At 43.0% G+C, this 18,608-nt stretch overlaps 1 protein-coding gene across 1 annotated transcript in view; it reads right to left on the reverse strand.

Annotated features, from left to right (window-relative positions):
* Window positions 1-291: 291 nt before the first annotated feature.
* PCOLCE2 (procollagen C-endopeptidase enhancer 2) overlaps window positions 292-18,608 on the reverse strand; it is a 90,129-nt gene continuing 71,812 nt past the window's right edge. The window contains exons 8-11 of the mRNA XM_021706170.1: window positions 12,657-12,811; window positions 5,955-6,038; window positions 3,534-3,701; window positions 292-884 (exon numbers count right to left, since the gene is read on the reverse strand). Of these exons, the coding sequence (XP_021561845.1) occupies window positions 754-884; window positions 3,534-3,701; window positions 5,955-6,038; window positions 12,657-12,811 (538 nt within the window). The 3' untranslated portion in view covers window positions 292-753. The remainder of the gene's footprint in view (window positions 885-3,533; window positions 3,702-5,954; window positions 6,039-12,656; window positions 12,812-18,608) is intronic.

Consider the following 18,608-nt stretch of genomic DNA (forward strand, 5'->3'; position numbering starts at 1 on the left):
CACTGAGACCTGAGCTCCCGTTTCAACTACAGAATGAGTAAGTTTGAACTAGATCCCTGTGGAACACCATTCTAGCTCTAACATTCTCTGTTTCTGCAAAGAGAAGAATTAGTCTGTTGACATTATTGGATCCATTTAGTCCCTGAAATTCTTGGAATGCTAGCTCTTTTAGCAAAGCGTAACTCGATGCAAAGACAACCTTACATATCAATAACAACATTCTTACTGTTAAAAGGGAATATCCTTTTTACAGTGTCTGGCTATCTATAAAAACAAGTGTAGTGGCTACTATGTAATTGTTTAAAAATATTTTATTAAGCATTGATTTAAAAATTGCAAGAGAAGACTATAACACCTCAGAGCAAATGCTTGAAGGTAAAACAAATATCACTATAAATATTGCACTTATAAAATCTCTTTTTTACATCTTCACACAACTCAATTCTAAAAGATCCTTTTATAGAGATGTATAAAATAAACTGCTTCCAAGTTGTCAACACTTGACACATTGTTTCCCATCACTACAATAATCCCGGACTAAATTGGCAGGTTTCCAGTCAGACATCTGCTCCTTAGTGGAGGCACAGAACTTCCATCAGCTGTACTGAAGGTCTCCTACCAACATCATGTGAAGAGTAAACCAGTCCAATCTTTCAGAATATTTAATTTTATAAGCATTTTTTTCCTACTGAGAGAAAATGGATCTTTCAAAGGCAATGGCAGAATGCAGCTTAAATTGGATACAGTTCACTGTTAACATTGCTTGTTTTTTAAAGCATTCAGAAGCTTCTGATTCTTGGCCTTGAACATCATGATAAAGCTGTTTGGCATGATTTTGCCTCGCCCATCTTCACCCACTTGGCCCATAATAATGTAATTTAGACCTAAAGAAAGAGAATACAAAAATTAATATTATTCTCTAGGTATGTTGTTTGAAACAAGACTATAACTTACCTCTAGATAAATGTTCTCTCCTGCAAGTGATACAATTGTACATTTATTCCATCTAGGACAAAACCTATGTTTTTCAGAGGTGGGTGTCTTGCTATGTTACCCAGGCTAGTCTTGAATTACTAGGCTCAAGCAATCCCCTTGCCTCCGGCTCCCAAGTAGCTGGGTCTACAGGCATGCACCACTGTGCCTGTATGATAAAAATCTGGTTTAAGACTTCATCAGCAAAAAGCTAAATTAGTAACATAGTCCAGCTCTGCTAACACAGGGAAAGTGAAATGAGTAGCTATAGCCAGTCATGTCCCACTTCACAGTGCTATAGGTTGGGCATAGGTACTAAATGCCTACTGTGAACTATGCGCGGTGTTAATGTGGAAGGCTCTAACTCCTCAAGGAGCCTCCAGGGCTCTCCTCCATGATGGGCCATCCTTAGATGTCTTCTCACAGTTGCGTAATGCATTGGAATCTCCATGGTATGTGGTAACTGATGATGCACTCTCTTATGTTGTTGTTGTCTCGAACTTTTATCAATATCTCAAGCATTTATACTGTGTAAATTTCCCAAGGACATGGATGGATCATATACTTTTTGCACTTGTACAGTTTCTTGCAAAAAACCAGGTATTTAAAGTACCTGTATGTATTATACTACATTTTTATATATTGGTGTATCTGGCTAAGCTAGGTCTAGACAGAGCCTGAGCTGAGAGGTGTGTTGGGTTCACTCAGAAGATTTACATTGCCTCAGAAAAGTGTCAGAAAGGATGTGCGCACCAGCTCCTCTATTCTTCATGTGGCATAGAGAAATATGTATCTCCTTTTTCTCTTGCCTAACTTTTCTTGTGAGGACTGACATTGTCCTCACGATGGTCCTGAGGCTGTGAAAGCGTCAGTGGCTGGGCAGGTCATGCCACCCCCAGGCTGAGTTGCTACTGTTGTTATGAGACCTTGTGGAATCTAGATGTGCATCATCTGCTGTTTCTGGCAGTTCTGGAGAGAAACGTTTCTCTTTTCACAGAGACTTTGTGATTCCCTTCCAAGAGTCAATGTGAGGCTGCTAGCCTCCTGACTTCTCTGTACAACCTAAATTAATAGTAAAGCTTTTTTGAAGTAGATATTGTGTATGTGTGTGTGTGCGTGTGCGCACATGTGCACGCACGCCTGTATTGTTTGGTTTAGTTGTGGGAGAGGTTTGTAACAAGACTTAGGAAAGGAATGAGCTGACATTGGAGTGAGAAACCAGGGCATGTCACAGAGTGTGATACCAGGCATTATTACCGTTCCAAAGAAAGAGAGGGATCTATTTACATATGCTGTTATGGAAAGCTGTCTGTATATACCTTATGTAGAGGAAAACTGTAGTAGTAGAATATGTATAATATGATCCTATAAGTGTGTATGCCCATGCATTAAATGGATAGGAACTTTCTGGAAGAAACTTTTTGTAGTACCTCTGGGGAAAGGAAAGATGTGGGATACAATTCAGGGTTAGGTATACAAATGGTCCTTGTAGAGGTAAAGTTTGGGCCTCACTGTGGACTCCACTTCACCTGGTTTGAGATCAGGTACCCTTACCGATAAACTGTGTCCCCTTCCCTCCCTCGCCTGCCAATTCCTTTCCTGTAGTATCACAATAGGGTTTCACTTTTTATTCTATATCCTTAACCACTTAAACTTTTTTTAAAAACCATGAAACATACATGACTTTTATAAGTTAAAGAACTTGTTAAATATATGTATATATTTAAAGTCATGTTCCCCTGGCTCTGGAGTAACTTTCCTGTTTTTCATAATTTCTCTCAGTAAACTCATTCTGGTCAGGCGTGGTGGCTCATGCCTGTAATCCCAATCCTTTGGGAGGCCGAGTCAGAAGGATCATTTGAGGCCAGAAGTTTGAAACCAGCTTGGACAATATAGTGAAAACTTGTCTCTACCCAAAAAAAATTTATTTTAAATTAGCTGGGTGTGGTGGCATGTCTATAGTCCCAGTTCTTCGGGAGGCTGAGGTGGCAGGATCGCCTGAGTCTAGGAGGTTCAAGATTGCGGTGAGCCAGGATTGTGCCATTGCACTCCAACCTGGGCGACAGAGTGAGACCTGAATTCAATAAACAAACAAACTCATTCACATGCATGGATCTAATAGTACTATCTCTGCAAATGATTCCCAAATCTCTGATTCCAGTCCAGACATACCCCTCTCTTCTGAACCTCAGCACTGCATTTCCTGTTGCTTGCTGGATATCTTCCTCTAAACAGACATAGTGTTGGCACCTTAAGTGCAAGAATCTAAAATCTCTTTCCTTTGAGATGCTCCCTCTGTGTCTGTTCCTTGTGACTCAACTTCAACTGCTTCTTGGACCCATTCATCATTTCCACCACCCCTTCTTCTTGCATAGGTTACAAGGACTGGGTTAGAGCCCAATTCTGCGTGACTCCAAGGGTCTTCCTTCTCTACGATGAGGGAGCAGTATATCAGCCTTGATTTTACTTCCCTAGACCAGCCATAATGGCATGGGAGAATCTATGACCCGCTCAGAGAGGCGCTCTCATTTCCTTCTCTGGCCCTCTCTGGCCTTACTCACCTCTTCTGAGGAGTGGGCACTGCTTGCAGACCACAATGAGCTTGGCACTCATGTTCTTGCCGGCCTGCTGAATAGCCAGGTTTCCCTCTTTGTAGATGTTGATGATTGAGACTGTGGCGTGCAGACTCCCACCTCGAGTGACAGTTGTGATAACAGTGCCGGCTAATACTGCAGAGGAAAACATTTCTGAAATCATGTGACAGTGAGGGCAAATGCATGCAGAACTGGAAGTAATTCTACATTCTTCTGAGTTTCGGATGTGAAACATTTTATTGAGCATTTTAGGAGGCTCTCACAGAACTTTTGGGAACACTTTTAAATTTTGGCGACAGATGCACAGAAGCATCTGTCGCCAAAATTCAAAATTCAGATTGGGGGAAAAAAAGGATCATGAAGCTATAACATTACCCTGGTTCTCAGGTGTTGATAACTAGGAGAGAACTCTAAATACTTGCTGCACATTGTACAGCCAAGAACATTGCCAAGGTTGGGACTCTTCAAAATCTTTGATCCAACATGTGGATCAATTGCCAGAGGATAGTCAGACCTTGAATCTTTAAAAAAAATTTATCTTTTCTTTTTTTAAAAAATAGAGACGAGATCTTGCTGAGTTGCCCAGGCTGGTCTTGAACTCCTGGGCTCAAGTGATCCACTCACCTCAGTCTCCCAAAGTGCTAGGATTCCAGGTGTGAGCCACCATGCCCGGCCTAGACCTTGAATCTTTAAAAGCAACACCATACTGAGAGGTTGCATGATGGGGGTTTGGCCACTGAGGTCTGTCTTTGTGTCTGTCTCTCCCTGCCCCTTCACTTTAGCTGTGGTTTCTCCTTGAACTTTGTTCCTCCTCATCTCTCTCTAATTACCAGTTAATCTCTGTCTCTTTCTTATCAACCCTGTTTATCTAATTTAACAAGTCAAAGTATAGGGATAACTTAAACATTTCCTTGCTTAAACAATGAAAAAAAACTGTAGCAAAACTTAGTTGCTTTTCATTATGTAATTCCTGGTTCTCTTGTGATACTCCAAGGAAAGAGTCTTTCTTTTGTCAAGAGGGTGTTTTTTAGCGATTTGAGAGGTTGTGGGGAGGGGGTGATATTCTTGTGGACTTTCACTGAATGGTTTTTTTTTCACCAGCCTTGTTCCTGCCAAGAAAAACTAGTAGTTATTGTGAAAAGAAAAACTGCCCTAGGGGAGTGTGACCAACCCTGGTTGAGAACCAGTGGGTCAATGGTGATAGTAATTCATCATTTTGCCATATAAGTGAGTAACATTCAGTGGAATAAATCAAGTCTGCGGCTTGTCGCAGGGCAAAGTGAACGCTCACTGCTTATGTAGTGTGCGGTGCTCATAAAATCAGAATTCTGACCATGCCTTACTGTAATCCTGGTGATGAGTGTTCACTGCAAAATGTCAGTCTGTAGCCAAGTGAGATCAGGGGCTCCCACAGCAACAGGGAGGGAGATTTCCTAAAGCACCTCCCACAGGAGAGTCTGCAGGATGTAGTAGCAAATAGCCTGGTGCTATTTGTTTTTATTATGATGCCAGTTATTTGAATTTCAGCATGCAAACTCTTGGAAGATTTAGGGTGCTGGACTCTTCTGTGACTTCACACCTTTGCCATGGCAGAGCTCGTCTGGATTGCAGACAGTTACCACTTCAAGGCACAGAAAAAGCAAGTAAGGCCTCTCTGGGGAGGCCCTTTGTTTTGGGTAACCTATTTAAGCTGCAGCAACTTTCTTTTCCTGGTAAGACTTTTCCAAAATATTCCTTTTGAGCTGCTTTTAAAAATAACCAACATACTTAAATGCAGTATCTTTTGCTCTTAAGTAGTTTTCACAGACAGTGCAATTTTTAATCTGGAAAAAAGCTCCTAGAAATTCTAAGTCATTAAGTAACATCTTTTCAGGTTCCAACTTATAAGAGTTTCCAAACAGACTTCAGATTTCCAAGTTTTAATTTGGTACTTTGGAAGGACACTACAGAGGAAATACTTTAATTTCTTCTGAGAGAGGCCAGCTTCAGAATATAAGCTTGGGTATGTTTCTAATTTACTTAAGTTGAATTACAGATATGTGAAAAAATTCTCAGCACAGTATGTGAAAAAATGTGAGAAAAAAGCATACAGGTTTTTTGGGGCACAGTCAGTCAGAATACACATAGTAGGAATATCATATACCAAGAGTCAGATTATTAAGTTTATGTGCATAAAACATCTTTTCTAAGTCCATATTTTTCTCAGTTGTGAAATCTGACAATTTGAGGAGCATAGGTCAACACATCTAGTGCACAGGAAAATATTTTCTTGGATAAGTGAACAGTGTTCCTGACCCCTCACCATTAAATTAATGGGGATTCCTTTGAGATTAAGCACACAGTGTCAAGTTTCTAGTTAAAGACAAAAGGCTGGTTTTTATTTCTTACCAAAGTTACTTGAACAATAATTGCTCTCCAGGGTCCCCGTCCGTCTACACTTTTGCTGACACAGGGCCACGGTAGGTTTTAAACCTAAATTCAAAGAAAAAACACATAAGATTCAACAAAGTGAATTCAATTATAATTGGTGTTTATATCTGAATCCACCCATTTAAAATGACTATTTTCCTGAGCCACCAATCTATTACTGAAATGAAATAACTAAAAACCTTGTAAAAGAAATTTTTCTGCTACCAACTGCTGTTCTGATTTCCTCAGGGTAACTCAATGCCCTCTACTGAATTTTATTTATGTATTTATTTATTTGAGTTGAAGGGTCTTACTCTGTTGCCCAGGCTAGAATGCAGTGGCATGAGCATGGCTCCCTACAGCCTTGCCATCCCGGATTCAGGTGATCCTTCTGCCTCAGCCTTCTGTGCTGGAACTACAGGCACACACCACCACACCTAGCTCATTTTTAATTTTTTTTTTTTTTTTTTTTGAGTTGGAGTCTCACTTGGTCACCCAAACTGGAGTGCAGTGGCACGCTCCCAGCCACCGCAGCCTCGACCTGCTGGGCTCCAGCGATCCTTCCGCCTCAGTCTTCCAAGTAGCTGGAACTACAGGTGTGTCCTACCACGCCCGGCTAATTTTTGATTTATTGTAGAGATAAGGTTTCGCCAAGTTGCCCCGGCAGGTCTTGAACCCGCGGGCTCAGGCAATTCACTCACCTCAGCTTCCCAAAGCGCTGGATTACAGGCTGAGCCACCAAGCCCGGCTCATTTTTAATTTTTTTGTAGAGATAAGGTCTCACAAAATTTTGTGTTTCCTAGGCTAGCCTCAAACTCCTAGGCCCAAGCAATCATCCTGCGTCAGCCTCCTAAAGTGCTGCAATTACAGGTGTGAGCCAACGTGCCTGGCCTCTACTGAATTTTAAACCTGAGATCAAAGATAGTTCAAATTTAGCCCTGTTCTCTTTCTCCTTTATATAAAACAAACACTATAACCAAAAATAGATATATTCTCTGTGTGTATGCCCTGCTTAGAAAAACCCAGTACAACAAATCTGAACTCACAGAATGTAGGTTAATCCTTCGCTTTACAAAAGGAATCTTGTGATGTTCCCCTGAGGATGAAAGGAGCTTTCTTGGTGCATTTAAAATAAGCAATTCCACAAATGTGAGTAGCACAGATTTTTAGGGATGCTGCTTACATGTAAAGTGTGTAACATCTGTAATTAGGTGCAGCCGATTACTAAATATTTATTTCAGCCTGGCATCGGCTAAGGCTCTTCAGAACTTAGATGCAGACAACTTTAAAAGGAAAACTAAATAGAGAAGCACGGTGGTTCTCAATTGGGGGTGATTTTGCCCCTTCGGTGACATCTGGCAATACCTAGGAACATTTCTGGCTGCCACCGCGAGAGGGCGCTACTAGCACCTAGTGGGTACACAGATGGCCAGAGACCCGGCTAAACATTCTACAATGAACAGTCCCCACCACAAATAATTACCTGGCCCCAAGTGCAAATCGGCCACGGTTGAGAAACCCCGTGTGGACAAAATGGAAGTATTTAATCCTCATTATCATATCTTTGAAATGTTTTGAAAATATTTGCTAATCATTTGCCTTTCCTTATGTGTGGCAATATGTGAGGAAGAACTAAACAAAAAACAACTGCAATAGAACAGCACGTGTTGGGTGAGAAATCTGACAAATCTTCAGTTGTGATATTGTCTTTCTAATATGTCCCACCAACTCCTCTGTGAGTTTATTATTTATTTACTCTTAATTGTACTCCGACTGAACTCCAAAAGGGATCTGAAATAGATGGCAATAGTAAAACATGCTCAATTTGATGTTAAAATACACATAATAGCGTAAATATGTATTTTCTTTAAAAAGAGAAAGCTCAGAAAATGTTTAGAGAGCCTAGAATCCCAGCACTTTGGGAGGCTAAGGTGAGAGGATCTCTTGAGCCCAGGAGTTCAAGACCAGTCCAACCAACAAAGTGAGACATCTCTGCAAAAAAAAAAAAACACAAACGTTTAAATTAGCTGGTATGCACCTGTAGTCCCAGCTACTTGGGAGGCTGAGAGGGGAGGATCACCTGAGCCCAGGAGGTTGAGGCTGCAGTGAGCTGTGATTGTGCCACTGCACCCCAGTCTGGCAATAAAGTGAGACCCCCATTCAAAAAAAAAGAAAGAAAAGAAAAAAAAAGTAAATGTCTAGAGAGAAAGAGATATATCATTGTTGCAGAAATTGGGGACTTCACTTCAGCATTGAATTTACCCAATTAACTGAGTCGGAAAGTAGCGCTATTAGTGGTTCCCCCGTCTGATGAAAGAGAGCATCTTTCCGTGTGAACCACTGGACATCAGCACCTTCTCAGCCTCAGCAGAGCAGCTCAGAAGTGGGGTGGGCGTTGCATACTGCCCCTTCTCTCCCTTGAGTGGAGCCCTGTTCTCTTGCCCCTAGCCCATCAGTTCTACCACTCCTCCCTGCCTCACCTTACTGTCATCCATCTGCTGTCCCGCACTCCTGAGCTCGACCCCTGTCCTCGGCCTTCCTCCCCATGCGTTCCTGTCCCCCTCTCTGCGGGGCCACCCTCCCGGGCCGACCCTTGGGTTCTCGCCAGGGACTTCCCCTCCGCTCTGTCCTGGAGGGGAATCTGTTTTTTCCGTGCCTGCCCCCAGACAGCTGAGCACACAGATGAACCTTCATCAAAATGACAGGCTGGGGGATCAACGTCCTCCCCGATTTCCACAGCTGTTTTTCAAGTCCTTACTCATCCTCTCAGCCCCCAGCCCTGCCACTCCCTTCCCACTCTTGCCTGTTTTCTAGAGAGAACAGAAATCAGAGCCGACAATGTTCGAGATCCCCATCACACCTCCAAGTCATCTCTATCCGCCCTTCTTGAAGCTTCTCCTCCTCCGAGGGAAGGGTGTGCCCACTCTGGTCTAAGGTCGAGGGTTCAATCCCAGTACCTCTCTCCCTTCCTCGGTGAGTCCTCTCCCATCTCAGACCCTCCCACCCTTGTAGACGCTTTCCTCCTCAGCTTATTCCTTCTGTCTGTCTGCCACCATGCTCTCCTCCTTTGCTGGCTACTTCCCACCAATGTTTACAGCAGAGGTGCCCAACTTTTTGGCTTCTCTGAGTCAATCGAGTAACTTCTGGGCTTCCCTGGGCCGCATAGAGTAAAGAGGAATTGTCTTGGGCTGCATATAAATTATATAATACAGTTAGTATATATACATAAGACTTCCTTTCAAATACTTTTATTATAACGTTTAGAAAAATGAGAACAGTATTGACCTTGTTTTTGTAAAACTAATCTAACAATATCTGGTTTGATGGAAGTGGTCTTAGTTCTCAAAGTGCTCGTCAGGAATGTTTGTTGGAATTGTGTTCCATCAATGCTTGACTGACCACTGCCTTTTAAAAAAATTCTCCTCCACAGCTTCCACGACACATGATCCCGGTTCTCCTCCCTCGACACTCCTTTTCAATCCCAGTATCGCCTACTCTTTAAAAAGCTGGAGTTTCTAGAGGTTTAATCCCAGTACCTCTCTCCCTCTACCCTCAGCCTCTCTTTAGGCAAGCTCATTCTTGACCATGGTTTCAGCTGCCTATATGCTGATGACTCTTAAATCTCTGGCTTGCATCTCTTCTGGTCTGGAGGCCCACACGTCTGCCAGTGTGCCTTTTGCACTTGAAAAATCTCACTGATACCTCAGACCCAACAAGGCCACAGCTTTATTTATGAATCCACCCCCAACCCAGCTCTCTGCTTCAGTGAACGGTAACAGTATCCCCCGAGCTGTGCAAGGCAGGGACGTGGGAGGCACTCTTGACCCCTCCCCGATTTCCTCAGCCCAGTTCATCACCAGGGCCTGTCACTGCGTCCCTCCATCTCTTGACTATCTCTGTATTTGTGCCATAGCAGAGTTTACTCGGACAGCCACAGACCCTGCTGATTCGCTCGACCTCCACAACCTACTCGCCTCACAGTTGCTGGAGTGATCTTTGTAAAATACAAATCTAATCCTGAGCTTCACTTCAAGCCATCAAAACTTCCCCCACACTTAGGGTAAAGAACAAAATACTTAGAGCATAAGGAGAGATCTGGCAGAGAAGGCCTGACGAATGTGGAGAGACAAGGCGAGGGACAGAGTGTGAAGGGTCTTCTCTACCACACGGAGGAGGCTGGCTCCTGTGCTGTCCAGTCTGGTGGCTACCAGTCACGTGAGGCTTTTACATTTTAAATTAAATGAGAAGTTCAGTTCCTCGGTATCACTAGCCACATCTCTAGTGCTCCAGAGTACCTGCCATATTGGATAGCACACCTGCAGATGGTGAATTTAATGGTCACCCTACGTAGGGCTGTGGAGTGGGACAGGCAGTGGGTAGGGAAGCTAGAGAAAATCAGAGATAATTGCACAGGGGTGGCTCTGGATGCCATGGATGTGCTTGGGAAAACAAGTGGAGAGGTAGGCTTGGGGCAGAAAATAGTGTGATTAAAGACAAGTTTTGATATGCTTCCACACACAATGTCTAGTAGTTACTAGCAAATCCAATCACAAATTGTAAATCCAATTACAAACTGAAATTTCTTTTTTTAAAAAAATTATTCTTAGCTGGGCTCGGTGGCTCAGCCTGTAATCCCATGCCTTGGGAGGCTGAGGTGAGTGGATTGCCTGAGCCCGCGGGTTCGAGACCCACCTGGGCAACTTGGCGAGACCTCATCTCTACAATAAATCAAAAATTAGCTGGACGTGGTCGCGCGCCTGTAGTTCCAGCCACTTGGAAGGCTGAGGCGGAAGGATTGCCGGAGCCCAGCAGGTCAAGGCTGCGGTGGCCGGGAGCGGCCACTGCACTCCAGTCTGGGTGACAGAGCGAGACTCCAACTCAAAAATAAAATAAAATAAAAAATAAATATTTTTAATTATTTTTATTTTAAAGATGTGGGGTACAATTCGGGTTGGGTATACAAATGTTCATTACGCAGGTACCCTTGTTGATGAGACATGCCCCCCCCCCCCGGCAGTTTCCCACGACTGCCAATCCCTTCCTTATAGTATTATGATAATTGTTCAGGGTACACTTATGAGTGAGAACATATGGTACTCTGTTCTTTGTTTCTGTGATAGATCACTGAGTGTGATCGACTCTAAATCCATCCAAATTGCTGTGAAGTCCATAAGACACACCGCAATTTCAAGGCAAGTTTAGGATGGAGATAAAAGCAGGGGAACCACTACTACCATGGGTGTGACCAGATAATTCACGGGGAAGGACACCAAGCAAGGCCCACAGAGAATGGGCTGGAGAAATACGGCAGCCGCACGAAGCAGTACCCATCCCAGCCACGAGGCGGCGCACTTGTGGAGTGCCCAGAAAACTCAGACCCAGAGGTGCCTGCCTGTCCCGATCCTGGGCGTATATAGAAAACGTGGGCAATGTTGCAGCCTATTTTATACCTAACCGTAGATCTTCCCTTTTCACTTATTCCCCTCCTCCCTAGATGTGGGTGTTTGGGTCCGCGGCCTGAATCCCAGGGACTGGAGCTGATAGGATGTAGGCGCTAGCTGCAGGGCCCCATGCTGCCTCCCTGCTTCCTAGATCACCCTCCAGACCAGAGTTGCTCAACCAGCTTCTGCAATATGTTGATACGGTTGTTTAACTTACTCCAATTTGAAGAAATAATATTTTTTATATGACATTTTGCTGAGAACAAAAAATGCCCAAACATTGGCAGACATGAAAACTAGCGAATATTAAGAAGACCCTAGAATTGTAACCTAAAATACCACAGTTCTATGTGACAAAAAGAAAACTACAATTTTTTAAGTGCCAAAGAAGGAAACGAAAGCTTATGTGATCTGTGCTTATAACAGGCTTCCTAGTAATTTTTAAATGGTCATAATTTTCTTTCTTTTTTCAGTGGGAGTCTCACTCTGTCACCCAGGCTGGAGTGCAGTGACATGATCATGGCCATTGCAGCCTTGACCTGCTGGATTTAGGTGATCCTTCTGCCTCAGCCTTCCAAGTAGCTGAACTACAGGTGTGCGCCACCACACCCGGCTAATTTTTTGAATTATTGTAGAGATGAGGTCTCGCCAAGTTGCCCTGGCTGGTCTTGAACCCCTGGGCTCAGGCAATATTCTTGCCTCTGCCTCCCAAAATGTTGGAATTACAGGTGTAAGCAACTGCACCCACCTTGGTCATAATTTTCTTAGCAGACATTTAAAAACTGTTAACTTATAAGTGTTCTAACACCCTATACCGTTCTTTCATTAGTAAAACCATATTATTCTTTTGCTCTTTTTCTTTTTGAGTTGAGCTTCACTCTGTCAGCCAGCCTGGAGTGCAGTGTCACAATCACACTTCCTTGACCTCCTGAGCAGTGGGACTATAGGTAAGTGTGCCACCATGCCTGGCTAATTTTTTTATTTCTGTAGAGATGAGGTCTCACTATGTTGCCCAGGTTGGTCTCAAACTCCCTGACTCAAGCGATCCTCCTGCTTCAGCCTCCTAAAGCACTGGGATTCCAGGTGTGAGTCACCATGCCTGGCCCATATTATTCTCTTTCGTATTTCCATCCAGTTTAACTTTAGTTTCAAGTATCTTCCTCCAATGTTTTTCTGCTTCAGAATAATTCTTCTTCTCTTCCTAAAGTTTTTGCACAAACTTCCAAGCAGAAAAACTTACCTGTAGTGGCAGGAAATGTGGTGGTCACAGGTGCTATGGTAGTTGTAGGCAGTTTTTTTGGCCTGAATTTGTAGTGACCAATAAATCCATCTGCAGTTAAACTTAAGTCCGACAAAAACTGAATAAGAAGTTCATTTCTTTCTGATACAATCGGCCTACAAAAAAGAATAACATGTTTTTGAAGAAGCATATATGAGGGGGAACCAAAAAAACCTGGAATTATGTTTTGGAGGGTGGGTCCCTTGTAGTACAGGCTTCCCCCACTAGGTGAGTGTTCTAGGAACCCACTGTCATCAGTGTGCCAGCTAGCATTGTTGTGAGAGGCTGCATTCGGCTTCAGTGAATTTTTCGGGGGAGATTCTTTCAATGTGTTTGCCCATTTCATGGGTGATTTATGAGCGCATCTGCCCACACTGAGCTGAGTGTTCAGCAGTTTTAGACCCAACATGGCATGACCCTCGTGTCCTACCCTCCCTATTCACCTGATCTCACCCTAAGTGCTTTTTGTTTGTTTTCCTAAAATTTTTTTGTTTTGAATTGGTTTTTCTGAATTTTTAAAAAAAAAATTGTTTTGCTGATGTGAAAAAGGTGCAACAGAAAATAGCAGAAGCGCTAAAAGGCATCCAAATCGACAAGTTCATAAAGTGTTCTGAGCAGTGGAAAAAGCATCTCAATGGTGTACTACAATTTAAACGTGTAAGAATAGACACAATTTTTAATAAATAAATTCTGGGGGTTTTCTTAGGGACCCTCCCCCTTGTATTTTTAAAGTTTAAGATGATCTCTCTGAAAATATAAAATGTTCTAGTTTTCCATTAAATTTCTGATATTAGATTGACATTTGTTTAAACTTAAAAGTTAAAACATTAAAAAAGATGAAAGTCTTCATCCTCTGAGTATTAATCTGAATGGCTAACATGTACTGAGTATTTGCTCAGCCAGACACTGTGCTTTATGTGAATTGCTGCCTTCCACCATCACAAAACACTAGTAGTATCCCTCTTTCATGGGAAAGGCAACTGAAGTTCAGAGAAGTCAAGTGATTTGCTCAAGGTCCCATAGCTAGTATGTGGGAGAGTCAGCATTTGATCCCAGGACCAGGTGACTCTAGAGACTGTGGCAGACGTTGGCACCAACACAAATGTTGAAGCTGTGGTTGAAATGTTGGAGCACCTTAGGGTTTGCCTAACTTGGGAATGGCACCGCTTCCTTGAACTAAGACTCTGGGTTCAAACTGGCCTGGGTCTGCCAGATATTGGCCATCGAGAACTCAATGGACAAATCTGGTAAACAAATTCCCACATCCTGTGAAGACACAGCCAGAAGGATTATCTCAGTGGGCTGGTCACGCTGGAATGACAGAGCCATTAAGAGTTTTCTATTTCATTTTTAACGGGAGTTCCTATGCATTCCCCAAATAAAAACATTTCTGTTATAATCTCCGTTAGCAAAATGCTGCGAAGGAAAAAGACAAAGGAATTAATTTAATTTGTCTTGGTAGTCACGAATAGCATCATTGATTAAGAACTCTAATTGTAGGGCTTGCTGGTTAGTTGGCGCTAAAGATTTAGTGGAGATGGTAACTGGCTCAAAAGTGCTCTGCCAGGGGAGGGCGGGGGCAGGATTGGCAGTAGTGGGAAACTGTCAGGGGAAGGGGGAGCACACCTCATCAACAAGGGGACCTGCATAATGAACATTTGTATACCTAACCCTGAATTGCACCCCACATCTTTAAAATAAGTTTTTAAAAAGCGCTCTTAGATCTTAGAGGATAACTATATTACACAAGAGTGGTTTCATTTAAGTTTTGCCATTATTATTTAAACAACGGTTAAAAATGCAGCTTGGTTAGTTCTATTTAAAAGCGAATTCAGAAGTAGAAAAAAATTAAGAAAGTGATTTAAATGAATTAACCAGTGGCTTGACTGAACTCCTTTTTTGAGGCATCTTCTCAGCCAAATTGCTTCTTAGGCATCATGGACAACAAATAATGAAACAACTCTTTTTTGGGGCCCTCTCTACTATCAGCTACTTTGCGCGGGGTTGGATGGTGAAGAGGGTGGATCTGTACTGGACCCAACCAGTTAGAAATACTGCAGGATCTTTTCTGTACTAAATGATATCTGGGCCAAGGGATGGACCAAACCTAGAAGTGAGCCTCGTGACCTATATTTACAGTTTGCTATGGTTAGACTATTTGTACTCTCCAGTACTCCTCGTGAAATTTAATCCCCATGAGGCAATATGGAGGTGTAGGGCTTTTAAGAGGTGACTGGGTCATGAGGGCTCTGCCCTTACGAATGGATAAATCCATCCATGGATTAAAGGATAAATGAGTTTATGGATTAATGGGTTATTGTGGGAGGGAGCTGGTGGCTTTATAACAAGAGGAAGAGAGACCTGGGCTAGTACCCTCTTGCCCCTTACCACGGGATGCCCTGCACTGCCTGGGGACTTTGTAGAGAGTCCCAGCCTGAAAGAAGGCCCTCACCAGATGCAGCTCCTTGACTTTGGACTTTACAGCCCCCATAATAGTAAGATACAAATTCCTTTTCTTTATAAAATACCCAGTATCAGTTATTCTGTTATAAGCAATACAAAATGGACTGAGACATAACTTCAATCCCAAAAGTGATCAGGTCATTTAAATAATGCTTCTGAGATTCAAGGTTTTAACAGAAATGTTCTAATTTGCTCTTGAAAAACACATTCCGAGCCGGGCTCAGTGGCTCAGCCTGTAATCTCGCACCTTTGGGAGGCTGAGGTGAGTGGATTGCCTGAGCCCGCGGGTTCGAGACCCACCTGGGCAGCGAGACCTCATCTCTACAATAAATCAAAAAACCAGCCGGGTGTGGTAGCGCATGCCTGTAATTCTGGCTACTCGGAAGGCTGAGGCAGAAGGATCACCAGAGCCCAGCAGGTTGAGGCTGCGGTGGCCGGGAGCGGCCGCTGCACTCCAGTCTGGGCGACAGAGTGAGATTCCAACTCAAAAAAAAAACCAAAAAAACCCCCACATTCTATTAAATAAATAAAAATGATATGCTAAACACAATTTTCACCCACAATTGTAAATAAAACATGTTAATTTTGCTTAAATGATAAAATTACAGAAAACACTTATAAGTGGCAAAGAAAATCTTAAGACTCAATCAGGTCAGGCTTCTAGTCAAGATGTTATAATTATAGTAATAATTTCCTGCCTTTTCTGTGAATTAATATTAGAACCACTATACTGAAAATTGAGTTCTCTCAAGGGAAGAATATTTTAGTCACAAAGACATATTTTTTTTATGCTGCTGAGCTTTTGTATAAATGTGACACAATGCCATAAATGTACCAAGGGCCAAGTGCTGCATCTATAAATTAATGGTACAAATCACTAGGAAGACAAGAGGAAATCTTACTTAGCTCCACTCTGCGCTGGCAAATCTCAAGGATAGATTGGAATGCTGTCACATGTAGTATAGAGCTAGATACCACTAGTTGCCTCGAGTGTGTCCTTCCATGTCTTCCTGTCCTTCCATCCTACATGTCCTGCCAATTTTGCCTCCTAAATAATTTTTGATCCACATCCTTCTCTTCCTCCCTGACCTTACCTGGACCACTGTGAAAGCCTCCTAACTAGCTTCCTTTCTCATCTTGTCCAGGACGGGGGGTTCTAAAGCCACTGATCCTGTCACTTCTGCCAACTCACTCTTCCTGTCTCATCTCTTTCTAAGTCCCAACTCAAGGTTTAGGCTCCAAAAACAGCATATATCTTCCTGTGCAGCTTTATTAATGGAGTTAACTCTGCTTGGAATGAACCTGTCCTCTCTTCTGCCTCTAACTCTGATTCTTCCTTCAAGATTCTGTTTCAAGAGGCACAATTGTCTCCAAAAAGCTTCCCTTGATCACTTGCCCAGACTGGGCCAAAAGACTCCTCAAAAATCCACCCAGGGCCAGGCGCGGTGACTCACATCTGTAATCCCAGCACTTTGGGAGGCAGAGGCAAGAGGACTGCCTGAGCCCATGGGTTCGAGACCAGCCTGGGCAACTTGCTGAGACATCATCTCTACAATAAATCAAAAATTTAGCTGGGCATGGTGGCGCGCGTCCATGATTCTAGCTTCTTGGAAGGCTGAGGAGGAAAGATCACCTGAACCCAGCAGGTCGAGGCTGTGGTGAATAATGGTCATGCCACTGCATTCCTGCCTGGGCAACAGTGAGACTCTGACTCAAAAAAAAAAAATCCACCCAGGTCACTCTTTTGCCAGTTTATCTATCTGCCTTGTTTTGTTCCCTCCTACTACTTATCTTTTTTGTTTTTATTTTTTTGAGTTGGAGTCTCACTCTGTCGCCCCAGGTAGAGTGCATTGGCATGATCCTAGCTCACCATGGCCTTGACCTCCTGGGTTCAGGTGATCCTTCAGCCTCAGCCTCCAGAGTAGCTGGGACTACAGGCTCATGTCACCACTCCTGGCTAATTTTTTGTGGAGACGAGGTCTCGCTATGTTGCCTTGAACTCCTGGGCTCATGCAATTCTCCTACCTGGGCCTCCCAAAGTGCTGGAATTACCGGCATGAGCCACCATACCCAGCCTTTTCATTTAAAACATTTTAAATTTTATCTCAGTATTCTGCATTTTAATTTAGTATTTCTAATATATCTTTATATTCTGAGTACCTAACACAGCGTTCAGCACCTAGCTGGGGAGTAACATGTGTTGGGACTGAATTCAGTGCCGTTGATACTCAGACACAGGGAAGAGGGAGTGCTGTCCACTTTCCCCCAGTGCTCCTCCTAGTTATGTTTGCAACAGGAGAAAAGCTCCCCAAACAGGTTTGTTCATTTTCTGCACTGCCCTACCTCAGAAGTACTTTTTTTTTCATAATCAATATTTTTTTTTATGGTTTTGTGGGGTACAGTTAAGGGTTAGGTGTACAATTACGTTTCATTCAGGCACCCTGTTGATAAGAGGTGTTTCCCCATCCCCAGACAGATATTTGCTACTGTTAATCCCTAAATGTAAAACCTCAAACCATAAGAACCTTAGAAAATGAAGGAAATACCCTCATGGAAATCGGAACTGGCATCCAATTCCTGAACAAAACCCAAAACCCACAGGTCATAAGAGAGAAGATAGACAAGTGGGACCTTATTAAACTGACAAGCTTCTGCAAGGCCAAAGAAACCATCAAGAGAGCAGGGAGACAGCCTACAGACTGGGAAAAAGTATTTGCCAACACCAGGTCTGACAAAGGCTTAACATCCTGGACTTCAGAATTACTTTAACCATGGAAATGCATTCCTCTGGATAAAAGTGTTTGTTGGAGCAACATGGCCTTGTGCTCTTTGAGCTACGTCCTGGTCATGTGTTCTTAAGCTTTGGCCCTCTCCCCTACCTTGGGGAGGTAAATCTCCTCTTTCTTTCTCTCTCTCTAATCGACTTTATAAATAAACTATATCTTCTCATCTAAAAAAAAAGTGTTTGTTGGTGGGCTGGCAGTCAAGCTACTCCGGTAAAACTCCTTAGAAATGAGTGATGCACACTGAGATACCACCTAACCCCTCTAGAATGGCCATCATTAATAAAACAAAAAACAACAGATGCTGGCGAGGATATGGAGAAAAAGGAACGCTTCTATACTGCTGGTGGGAATGCAGACTAATACAACCTCTTTGGAAGACAGTGTGGCGATTTCTGAAAGAACTAGAAATTGACCTTCCATTTGACCCAGCAGTTCCCCGATTGGGAGTATATCCAGAGAAACCCAAATTATTCTACAAAAAAGATACCTGCACACGTTATGTTTGTTGCAGCTCTATTCACAATAGCAAAAACATGGAACCAACCGTGCTGCCCATCAAAGCTGGACTGGATAAAAAATGTGGTACATATACACAATGGAATATTATGCAGCCATAAAGAAGGACAAACACATGGACGTCGCAGCAACTCGGATGGATTTAGAT

This window comes from Carlito syrichta, unplaced genomic scaffold, assembly GCF_000164805.1.
Source record: "Carlito syrichta isolate Samal-C Ts95f unplaced genomic scaffold, Tarsius_syrichta-2.0.1 Scaffold315320, whole genome shotgun sequence".
Lineage (NCBI taxonomy): Eukaryota > Metazoa > Chordata > Mammalia > Primates > Tarsiidae > Carlito > Carlito syrichta.